The following is an 11369-nucleotide window of genomic DNA, read 5'->3' on the forward strand; positions in this document are numbered from 1 at the left end:
GGGGGTGTCAGTGATAACCGTTATCATCTTAAAAGCATTTCTCTGGAACAGCTCCCTACTCAAATCACCCCTCTCCCTGGCTGGGCTGCCCAAGTAGACTGGGCAGATACAAAGGATGAAGTTTTGGGAGGACAAATTACTCGTGCTTGGAAATTCCCAGGGATGGATACAATCTATACCCTTCCCCTAACACATTTCTTTTTCACCAGTGGGAAGATCTTTGAGACTAACCCCTGGCTCTCCCTGTAAAACCTCAGCAAACCAAGGAGGAAAAAAAGCCAGTCTATCCTCTTCCCCATCCTACTCCCCTTCAGTCTAACTGGAAAGGGAGATGGCCATAAAAAGAAGGATGTAAGAACCAGGCTATGAAGATTTCAGAGTGATTCCTCTCCCAATCACTATTACTGTCTCCCACAATCTTTCCATGTCTTCATAAGGGAGGGAGGCGTGATCCCCATGGCCAATGTCCATCATCGTGTGGAGGGGTCCTGCCCCCCAATGTCCATTTCTCTGGGTGAAGAACAGAGCCCCCATTTCAATTGTCATTCAAAAAATGGGGAGGAAGGAGAACGAGCTCAAAAGGTCCCCAGACAGAGGAACAAGGTCCTGGGAGAGAAGTACAGCAGATCCCCAATGCTGTACTGAGGGAAATAAATGGAGGAGTCAGGAGAATCTTTTACCAGTATGAGAACTCAGCTCAAAACTTGGGCATCCCCTATAAGTCAGAGGCCCAGGCCAGCTGAGGACAGGGACCACCCCATCCCTCTCAGGGTTCTGGGGTCTCCTTGGATGGCGGCCATCACATGAACTGGTGTGAACCCCTGAGGGTTTCAGTTTAGTTCTGTTCTCTATCCAAGGTCCTGAAGCTTTCTTCCCCACCCTCACCTCCCACAGTTTGGGGCCCATCTTGCATTCCAGCCTCCCTCTAGGCTTCCATCCAGGTATGAGGATCACCTCCCCCTTCTCTTTTCAGTGTTAGGCAAGCTGGTGTGGTGCCTCTAGCATTTCCATGAGGAAGGTGTCAATGGGTGTGTCCCCGATGAGCTTGAAGAAAAACAGATGCTCTAAGCACTTGAGGCCAATAGATCGGAGGGCAGGGAGACGAAGGAGCAGCTTTGCAAACCTGCGGTGGCAGAGAGGAAGAGTGGAGGAGGAGATGGGGGGTCAGGGGAGATAAGGGGAGAACAACAGAAACTCCTCCATAAAAATGTGTGTGTGTGTGTGTGTGTGTGTGTGTATGTAGAAAGAAAGAGAAAGAGAAAAGGAGAGAGAGAGAACAAATTAGATATGTATACACATACCCATTACTGGCATCACCCCTCCCTCCTACCTCCCTCTCCCCCCTCTTTAGTTCCACAAACAAATACTTTCCAAGGCTCTTCCCTACCCTGTCCCCCTCCCATCTCACCGTCCCTGCTGCTCAGGGTACTTCTGTTTACAGTATGACTCCAAAGATGCATAGACTTTCTCCCTCAGAATCTCTACCTCCCCAGGGTTGGAGAGGCCCTTGGCATCTGCAGGAGGGGAGGAGGAATTGGAATGGGAGAGGATTAAGTGAAGAAAACAATTGGATGAAAGAAGAAGATATGAGAGAAAGAGTAATAACAAAGTCAAGGGACCTCTCCCCGACTCTCACTCCCTGTGGAGGCCTCTACCTCTGCATTTAGCATTGTTTTGAAAGTGTTGGCTGTATTTTGTCTTTCCAGGGCACTAGGGAGAAAAAAAAATGTCTCTGGGTTATGACATAGGTTATGCCCAATTTTGAAATTTAGAAACTATTAGAAGGAATTTTGGAGATCACCTAGTATAACCCTACATAAAATTAAAGTCCAGAGAGAAATGACTTGTCCAAGGTCACACAACTAATAATAAAGCCAGGACTTGAACCCAGGTCTTCAAATGCCAAAGCCCAAAGTTCTTTCGACTACTACAAAATGCCTTCCATAACAGAAAGTTTATATTTAGAGAGAGGTCACTTGGTTCCTTGGGAGATCTCTGGGTTATCTGGGGTGGGTAGGAGTATCCCATATAGAAATATGTCTCCCTACCTGGGTTGAATAAGATAATTGCCCTCAGGCAGCCAAGTTCTGTCTTATCCATTCGCATATCACGCATCTTGGACACCAGTTCAGTCAGCACCCTAGGGAAAGGAATGGGAGTCACACTTCTATCTAGCTCAGCAAACCAACCAGCAAAAGATCACCCCACATTAGCCAACTACCTAGTCTATGAGTGCCCCAGGGAACACTGACCGGTCAAAAATGGCTCCAACACCAGCTGAATGAGCAGAGTTTCGATGGACATGGAGCCCTGTGGCAAGGAGGATGCCATCCCTGACGGAGATGGAACGATGGGAGAAGGAGGCGATGAGGAGCTCATTCCAGCCTAAGAGGCAGAGGCCATTGGGTCAGGTCCCAGACACCAGGCTGGGGAGTTTTAGGAGTTGAAGAAGGGAGGGGGCAGTGAGTTTCCCTACTCCAGACAGTCTGTTCACCTAGAGGTAATGGTCCCAGGAAGCCGGGAGATCATGTTGGGTCAGGGTCAAAAGGTCACCTAGATCAGAGGATAGAAATCACTGACCTGCTCGAAGCAGGATGACCTGGTCATCCAGAGGCAGAGAGGAGAAGTGCGGGATCCTCTTTGCCCACTCAACCAGTGTAAATAGCTGTTTGTCTGCTGCCTGACAGATGTTGGTCACAGGGTCATTTGGCTAAAGGAGAATGAGGATACACAGGGTTGGGGAAAATATCAGGACCCATCCCCTCTCACATAAATACCATTCCCCAACCCCATGCCCCACAGGTTCTGCCCCCCTCTCCCCAGCCAGGGATAGTCTTCCCATCATTTAAATTTCTGTTCCATTCCTTATTGCTGGGGGATGGAGGGTTGGGAAGGGAAGGATGAAACTTTGGAGATAAGGGAAGGGAGGGAAGCTTGTTTGTGTATCTTAAGCATTCCTGCCCTGCAAACCATCCCTATTTCAATTATTACTATTAGGATTATTGGGAACCAGAGGGACCTTAGACATATATTCAAGAACTCCCTCCCCGCACTGTCATTTGAGAGGATGGATCTCTCCCTGGTCACTCACGCTACTGCCGCCGCCCCCGGCCCCGCCGGGCCCTTCTACACCCTGGTCACTCTTCTGCTCCACGGCCAATTCAGCCTCCAGGATCCTGTCCACAGGCATCTCCTCAGGGGCCCCCCCGGCCCCCTCCCCTTCCCCGTCCTTCTCCTTGCCCCTTTGACGCTCCTCCTGTACCGCTGGGGAAGTGGGAGGGGGGAGAAGAAAAATGGGTGGGAAGTCAGAAGTGGGTCATGGAAGAAACAGCATTTAAGAGTCAGTTGTTGTTGGGAGTTACAGGGGACTAAAGGGCTAATCAGAGGATGTAGATAAATTAGAAGTGGGTGACCTGATGAAGGAGAAGCAGGGGATCACCTACAGCTTCAGAGATCAGAACATTCTCTTATTTAGACAGGTTTTCAAAAAGAACTTTTACATTCATTTTCTTACTTGTTCCTCACAACAATTCTATGAGGTAGATAAGGGCAAGTACTATTATCCCAATTTTATACGTAAGGAAACTAAGTCTCAGAGAGGTTAAGTGACAAGGGCCACATACCTGGGAAGTGGGAGAGCCAGGACCAGAACCCAGGTTATATGATTCCTGGTAGAGTTTAGGAAAATGGCACTGCTTGACCATCACGTGTAGGAAAAAAAACTCAGGACTTGCAGTTATCAAGAGACCTAGGTTCTTGTTCTGGTTCTGCAACTTACTGGCTGTGTGACCTTGGGCAATTCACTTCCCCCTTGGTGAGCTTGTTTCCCAATCTGTAAAAATGAAGGGAATGGACCAGATGATCTCTAAGGCTCCTTCCAGCTCTGACATATTTGGATTCATATAGAGACTCTCAGGTAATAAAAGAAAAAAAGAAGCAAGACTGCCTCAAGCCTCCCCAAAACTTTATGCCACAATGGGGACAGAAGTTTAGAGAAGAAAGGCTTGAGGGAGTTCCTCCTTGAACCACATAGACAAATGGTCAGGAACTGGAGGCCAGAGAAGAGACAAGATTACAGAGTGAAGGAGAAAGTCAAAGAAGCCATGACCATAAGTTATAGACAGTAATGGTTGATAAGAGTGGAAGAGGCCAGAAACACAGAGAGGGTCAAAGAGCTAGATGGGTTCCAGGAGGCTGCTAGATCTGGGATAGACACACCACTGCAGAACCACTGGAAGAGGAGGCAGAAAAACCAGATCAGGATCTTTGGGGGAGACCAGCTGAAAGGGGAAATGAGGAAAGAAGACATATGACAGAGGAGGAAGAAAGGGGTAGATGGGATGGTTTCCTTACTCTGGTTCTCTTTCTGGCTTGACTCTAAGGTTGTAAGGTAGGGGCTGGTGGGCATTTCAATCCACTTCCCCCACATAACCTCAATAAAGGAGAAATTGGAAAGAAGACCCACAGATGGGACAGAAAGAGGGGTGGGGCTGTATTAGTGGTACAAAGCTAATTTCTTACCCTCCCTCTTCATGCCAGTGGCAAGGCATTTCTGGTAGCGGCAGTACTGACAGCGGTTCCGTTGCCGCTTGTCCACAGTACAGTCCTTGTTGTCCCGACACGAGTAAGTCAAGTCCTTTCGGATGGTTCGCTTGAAGAAACCTTTACAACCTTCACAGCTGTAGACCCCATAGTGTTTGCCTAGAATGGCAGGTAATGGGGGGGCAGGGGGAACACAAAGGGCTAGAGAGAGACAGTCCCCACCCTGTGACCCCAGGGTGGGGAGACTAATCACCTTTCCCTATGAACCCCTGCAAACATGCACCCTGTTGTGTTGCCTAAAACAAGAATGGGGACTAGGACCCAGAGACACTGACATTTTACTTACAACTAAGTGCAAGTTCAGCAATGCCCATTTTATATACAGACTTTACATACAGGCCAAGTGATATGCCCCAGCTCATAAAACTAGTAAGTGAAGGAACCACATTTCAAATTCAAGCCATTTAATTCTAAGACCATTATTCCATACACATCATGCTGCCTCTTCTTTACCCTCTTTAACCTTGACAGGTAACCTGTGGACCATATCCTCAGATTCACCCACCCAGGTCCTAAAGCTTTCACCATTCCCTTCTCTGCCTCTTAGGTGACCTAAGTTCTAACTTAAACAAGTGGGATATGGCCTGGCCCCTCTCCTCACTGAGCTTTGAGTGACCCCAAGACATCGTACCTGAACTCCTGTCCCCACAGATTGCACAAAGACGTTTGCCAGCCCCTGGACCTGCTGGGGGAGGTGGACAGTGCAGGCCTCGAACACCCAACAGTGGTGGCTTCACATCTTCTGGGGGGCCGGACCCTCCCCCAGGGAGTGACACTGTGGAGTTAATCTGAGGGGATATTACAGGGATGCCTGTTGGGAGGGCTGGTTGTGATAGTCACAAGGACCTAAATCTACTCTCCACCTCTTCTATTATCTATCTATCGATCTATCTACCTCTATAGGTGGAAAAGAGGGCAGAGGAGACTGAATACAGGTCCAAGGATGATGGGAAGGGGAGGTCAAGGGAATAAAGTAAAACTGGCAACTTTAAGAGTGATTGAAAGGTTATTCATCATCGTAAAAAAAGGGCCAAGGACATCATGGATCAAGACGTCAGAGGTCACAAGGAACAGAGATTCATACCAGGGCCTGATGTAATGAAAGATCACCAGGCTATATGGAAATTCAAAGCAGGGTCAAGGGTCATATATAGTTCAAGAGCATCATGGGATCACAACAGCTCACCTGGGGACTGCTGACAGGGCCATAGGGTCCAGGAGGGGCTGGGGGAGGCAGCCCAGGCGACCCCATGGAGGAGCTGATGACAGGGAAGGGGGAGCCAAGTGGGAGTTGGGGTGGGCCCCCTGTTCCTAGGAGGGATGAAGCTGCAGAGGGTAGGGGAGCCAGGGGGGGCCCAGGAGGAGATGGGGGAGGGCCCCCCCGGGGAGGGGGTTGTGGGGATGAGCTCAGGGAGGAGCTGTCTGGGCTTCTACAGTCTGGGATGGGAAGAGAGGAGAGACAGAAACAGAGACAAAGATGTAGAGAGACAAAAAACAAAAGAGAGAGAGATAATCAGTCTTCAGCTGGTCAACTACTCCAATTCAAATTCAACAAACATTTATTAAATAGCCTACTATGTGCAAGTCCCTGTTGTAGGCACTGGGGATACAAAGATAAAAGGAGACTTTAAACTTTCTCCAACCCAAATGAAGACACTTTATTTGACTTTAACCATTTTTTTGATTTGCCCAAACAAGCCCAGGGCCAGGGAGAAGACACTCCTCTTGGTTAGGAAGTTGCAGAGTGCTTTGGATTTTGAGGGTGGGGGAAGGGGAGAATAAGAGTAAAATGACAAATTCTTATTCTATTCTTGAACTGGGAAAAGATTTGGGATCCAACTTAAAGGGATGTTAGAGATCCTCTCATTTTACATGAGGAAATTGAGGCCCAGAAAGGAAAAGTGACTTGTTCAGAGTCCCACAGCTGGTAAGAGTTGAAGCTAGCATTCGAACTCAGATCTCCTCTTTCCACTACACGTTCCCTAGAAGTGAGTTGGAGGCATGAGACAGCCTAGGAACCGTCGATGAGTGACAGAATGATGAACACGGACGTTTAGACATGAACTTAGTTGGAGTGGCCTGCAGCCTATCTAGTCTCAGTCCGGAGCCTACTTAGTCTCAGTGTGGGTCGGATCACAAGTGCTGTTCACGAACCACCCCCTATCTTAGCAATACCTGTCTAAACTACGAGGTCAGGGTCGCCCAGAGGGGAAGATTGGAAGATGCTGACCCCTCCCTGACACGTGCTCCGCCCCCCAGCCCTCCTTCTCTCCAATCCCTCCCTAGTCAAGCAGAGTGTTGTCCACGCTCCCTCGTCCCACTCCAGACTCTAGATTTAATGGAGAGTGAGACCCTCCCAGCGTTTGGATTACCCATAAACTGGGCGTTCGGCAGGGAAGGGGGAGGGGAGACGGTAAGCAAAGACACCCGTGGGTGTATGTAGAAGGGGAAGAAGACATGCAGATAACAACTGTCGCTCGCCCGCCCGCCCTGGCCCTACCCTGCCGACCACTCACCCCGCCCGCTGTCGCCCATCCCGTCCCGTCCCGCTCCCCCCGGCTCCGGCTCCGGGGCTTGTTGTTCTCCAGCCGCCACCTCCACCCGCCGCCGCCACCACCGGGTCCCGGCCCCACAATGCTTCGCGCCACGCTCCCCCACAGGCCCACACTGCCCTGCGGCATGGGGGCTAGAGAAGGATCCGTGGGGGAGGGCAAAGCTACCAACGGCATGGACCCCAGAAGGAGGTGTGGAAGGATTTGGGAGAGGATACCTACAGAACTCTGGGGTCGAGAAAGAGGGGCAGAATACTGCCAGGGTCTTGGAATGGGGCGCCAGATCTGGCGGAACAAGGTACTTCACTTTGCCCTATACCAAGATGGCAGCACCGTGGTGGCAGCCATCTAGGTAAGGACAGGAAGCCTCTGAGTTAGCTTCCGCCCTTCACTAAGATGGAAGAGGCCGTTCCGTTTTTTTTTTTTTTTTTTTTCCGGCTGGCCCACTTCCCCCGTGCACGCATGCGTATCAAGGGACAAGCTTCCCTGTAGCTGCAGCTGAGAGAGCCGCTGTCCGGGTAAAGGAAAGGGGCGGAGAAAGGGCGGAACCTTCTCTTCTCGCGGGAGCGGGAAACGCGGGGGTGCCACCTCCGTCCGTGTGAACCTGGGGGCGAGAAGACCCGGCGCCGGTGGGACCCCCCCCCCCAGCCTCCGTTTGCACTGACAGTCTCCTTACCCTCTCCGGGTAATATAGAGACGGTGGCCCAGAGGGAACACTAAACCGGAATTCCTGAAGACTAGGGAGACTTTCCCGGGGGCTAGAGAGCCTGGGGAGAGGGCGAGAGGGGGAGGGGAAAGGAGTCTGAAAGATTACAGACCATGGTTTGGAAGAATAGGAAAGCAACCATACTGGGGAATAGACCCCCTGAATGTACCCAGAAGGGTCACTACCTCTCTTCTTTCTAGATAATCGCAATGGCCCACGGAGCCCCAGGGGCCAGATGCTGGGCAGCTGTAGGGTTGGTGACTTGGGTTGCCTTAGAGCTGCTGGTGTCTGGACTTGGGGGCCATGCAGACCTGCATGAAGATATGCATGAAGATTTCCACCATCATGGCCATGGGCACTCACACAAGGATTTCCAAGATCATGACCATGGGCGATCACATGAGGATTTCCAGTATCCTGGCCATGGACACTCCCATGAAGATTTCCAGCATCATGGCCATGGACATTTGCATGATGATTTCCATCATGGTCACAGTCATGCACCAGGACACCATGGCCACACACATGAGAGCTTTTATTATGAGTCTGACCCCTTGCACAATAGACATTCACATGAAGGAAATGGACACAGAGGCCACACTCATGACCATGGACACAGCCATGTTCATGAATATGGACAAAGCCCTAAAGGCATTGGGGATTCTGAAGTTCTAGGCAGTGGACAGGACTTGGACACTGTCAGTCTTTGGGCATATGTGAGTTCCCAGAGAATAATGGGGATAGTGGAAGGGGTTGTAGGGTGTGGGATCCCACCCTTGCATAGTAATTAATTCACACCCATGACATTTCTTTAATCCCAAATTTAGGCTCTGGGGGCAACACTGCTGATCTCAGCGGCTCCATTTTTCATCCTATTCCTTGTGCCTGTGGAATCTAATTCCCCTCAGCACCGCTCACTCCTGCAAATCCTGCTTAGCTTTGCCTCAGGGGGACTTCTGGGAGATGCCTTCCTGCATCTGATACCTCATGCCCTGGGTGAGTAATCTCTGACCTCTAACTTTCATTTCCCCACAATCTTATTCTGCCTCATACTTTGAGTCTCCCCATTAGTTGTGATGTTTATATCACATGCTTGATATTTCTGACCTTCTTTCCTCAGAACCTCATTCTCATCATGGGGATGTGGAACTTCAGCTTGAGGAAAGGCCAGGAGGACATGGCCACTCGCATAGCCGTAAGGAGGGAATGTGGGGAGGAATGGGGCAAAGTCTAGGTCTGAGGTAGCGGGAGGGTATTTGACCATCTCCCTCACTTCCCCCAACTTTATGCCAGAAGATGTGGGGGAATCAGGGAACTGTTTTTCTATCTTAGTATTCTTCTGTCTCCCTGCCCTCAGACCAGGGCCCGATTCTCTCTGTTGGGCTCTGGGTTCTTGGTGGAATTGTTGCCTTTCTCGTGGTGGAGAAATTTGTGACACATGTGAAGGGAGGACATGGGCATGGACACAGACATGGACATGGACATGAGCATGGCCATCGTGGTAAGATTTAGAAATACCTCCTTCCCTATAATTCATTCTCCTGCCTTGGGATTTCAGGGGGGTGGTAGATATCTAGGAATCTTCCTGGCATAGGGTTGAGTCTGTCTCTGAATGACATGGGGAGATCTCTTCATTCTGATCACTCTTGTCTTTCCTCAGAATCCTCTAAGGAAAAACAGAGCTCAGATGAGGAAGAGAAAGAGAAAGAGATTGGAGGAGCAAGGAGGAGAAGAAGAGCAGGCAGAGAAACCAGTGATGGTTCAGTGAAACAGCTTAAATCTGAGGAGGAGAAAGGGGGCTCAGGTGAGGGAGCTGGGATGGTGCCTGAAACATTCTGAAAGTTTGGAAACTGCTTGGGATAGGGGGTGGTATTTTCATAAGCCACTGTTTATCTTTTGGTCACTGTGCGTAGATATTATTTATCTAAAGGTCATTTCAGAGTGAACATGGGAGCTATAGAAGTGGCTGAGGGGATTTGGAGTATCTTAATTCAGTTCACCTTCCCTGCTTCTCCTGTCCAGACTTGCGTGTGTCTGGATACTTGAACCTAGCTGCTGACCTGGCTCACAACTTCACAGACGGTTTAGCAATTGGGGCTTCTTTCCGAGGGGGCCATGGACTAGGGATTTTGACCACACTAACTGTCCTTCTACATGAGGTACCCCATGAAGTTGGGGATTTTGCCATCCTTGTCCAGTCTGGCTGCAGCAAGAGGCAGGTCAGTAAATTGGGGGAATCAGGAACATTCCACAGACATTCCTCCAAGGTGCCCCTGGATCCCCTTAGCTCTTTACTCCTTGTCACCGTTGCTGACCCCACCCCCCACATCACCTCCCTAAAATCCTGAGAAATTAGTTTCCCTGCATTCTTTGTTTTTCTCTGTTGTTTCAAGCAGAAGTCTTTGTATTTTCTCTTTATTTGGTATACAGATTATTTCTACCTTTTGCCCTCTTTAGACTCTAGACTTTGAAAAAAACAAAACAAAAATATTCCAGGTTCTTCTTTTTGCCTTTATACTGCAAGCCTTTGCACAAGCCCCAGGACATTAACTTGCATTTTATCTCTCACCAGGGATGATTTTGAAGGGTTTTCTCTTTTTCTTTTCCTTCCTCAAACCCCCTACCCCTTCTTCAGGCGATGCGTCTTCAACTGCTGACAGCACTGGGAGCCCTGGCAGGCACAACCTGTGCACTCTTGGCTGAAGGAGGGTCCCGGGGAAACAGTGCTGCTGGTGGTAGTGGCCCAGGTTGGGTCCTCCCATTTACTGCTGGTGGCTTCATCTATGTGGCAACTGTGTCTGTATTGCCTGAGCTACTTAGGGAAGCTTCACCCCTGCAGTCCTTGCTGGAGGTTCTGGGGCTTTTGGGTGGAGTTGCCATGATGGTGCTGATTGCCTACCTCGAATGAGAGGTGGGAGACCCCTCCCCCAAAACCCTGGAGGATAGGGTGACTTAGATGGGGGGCACTAGGCCAAAGGGAGGAGGAGCCAAGTACCAGAGAGGTCAGTGTCTAGATGGGCAGTGAACTTGGGTTGGCCCTATATATAGACCTGAAGGTCTCAGGGAGCAGTAGACTTGAGAATGAGATGCTAGAATGGTGGAAGTATTGAGAATTGACTGACAGTGGATTTGGGTTTTAGATGGCATGGCTAAATGTGGCCATGGTAGAAGGGCCGGCCCCAAGAAGAAAGGAAGAGAGCCACAGAATAGGGACTCCTGTCATATGTGTCCCCGATAACCTGTTCTCAAGGAACCAAGCTGCCCCCAGCTGCTCCTCCCATCTCTCTTTTTTAAGAGGGTGTGCCTTTTCTCAAAGGGCCGAGCCCAGGACCTAGGGGGTGGAGGGGAGGGGTCAGGGGGTCAGGATTTTGGTCAATCATGTGTAGTGATTGCGGGGGGGGGGGGGGGGGGGATAGATTTTTTATTCCTCTTTTTTTTATTTTTTTTTTTTTTGTGCGTCTAAAGAATAAAAAGTGATAATAACAAACAATAGAAGACAACAGTCTAAG

General features: G+C 49.8%; 2 protein-coding genes across 4 annotated transcripts; one reads left to right on the forward strand and one right to left on the reverse strand.

Annotated features, from left to right (window-relative positions):
* Positions 1–366: 366 nt before the first annotated feature.
* Positions 367–7514, reverse strand: RXRB (retinoid X receptor beta). Of its 3 annotated transcripts, none has more exons than XM_069073415.1 (10): positions 7377–7514; positions 5789–6039; positions 5234–5390; positions 4522–4701; positions 3092–3264; positions 2581–2710; positions 2253–2385; positions 2049–2140; positions 1409–1514; positions 367–1123 (listed from the first exon to the last, which is right to left on the reverse strand). In XM_069073415.1, exons 2-10 carry the CDS (start codon positions 5852–5854, stop codon positions 976–978), a joined length of 1185 nt encoding a protein of 394 aa, XP_068929516.1. In that variant the 5' UTR covers positions 5855–6039; positions 7377–7514; the 3' UTR covers positions 367–975. The 3 variants fall into 3 exon arrangements, with proteins under 3 accessions (XP_068929516.1, XP_068929513.1, XP_068929515.1); XM_069073412.1 differs by lacking the exon at positions 7377–7514 and adding an exon at positions 7119–7257; XM_069073414.1 differs by lacking the exon at positions 5789–6039 and having other exon boundaries at positions 7119–7466.
* A 130-nt stretch (positions 7515–7644) lies between these two features.
* SLC39A7 (solute carrier family 39 member 7) lies at positions 7645–11262 on the forward strand. Its single transcript, XM_069073411.1, has 8 exons — positions 7645–7783; positions 8061–8576; positions 8688–8856; positions 8981–9055; positions 9218–9361; positions 9521–9664; positions 9883–10079; positions 10496–11262. Exons 2-8 carry the CDS (start codon positions 8070–8072, stop codon positions 10766–10768), a joined length of 1509 nt encoding a protein of 502 aa, XP_068929512.1. The 5' UTR covers positions 7645–7783; positions 8061–8069; the 3' UTR covers positions 10769–11262.
* The last annotated feature ends 107 nt before the right edge of the window (positions 11263–11369 follow it).

The sequence above is a fragment of the Petaurus breviceps genome, unplaced genomic scaffold (assembly GCF_028583685.1).
Source record: "Petaurus breviceps papuanus isolate PSGF00001 unplaced genomic scaffold, PetGlider_PUasm1.0 90865, whole genome shotgun sequence".
Lineage (NCBI taxonomy): Eukaryota > Metazoa > Chordata > Mammalia > Diprotodontia > Petauridae > Petaurus > Petaurus breviceps.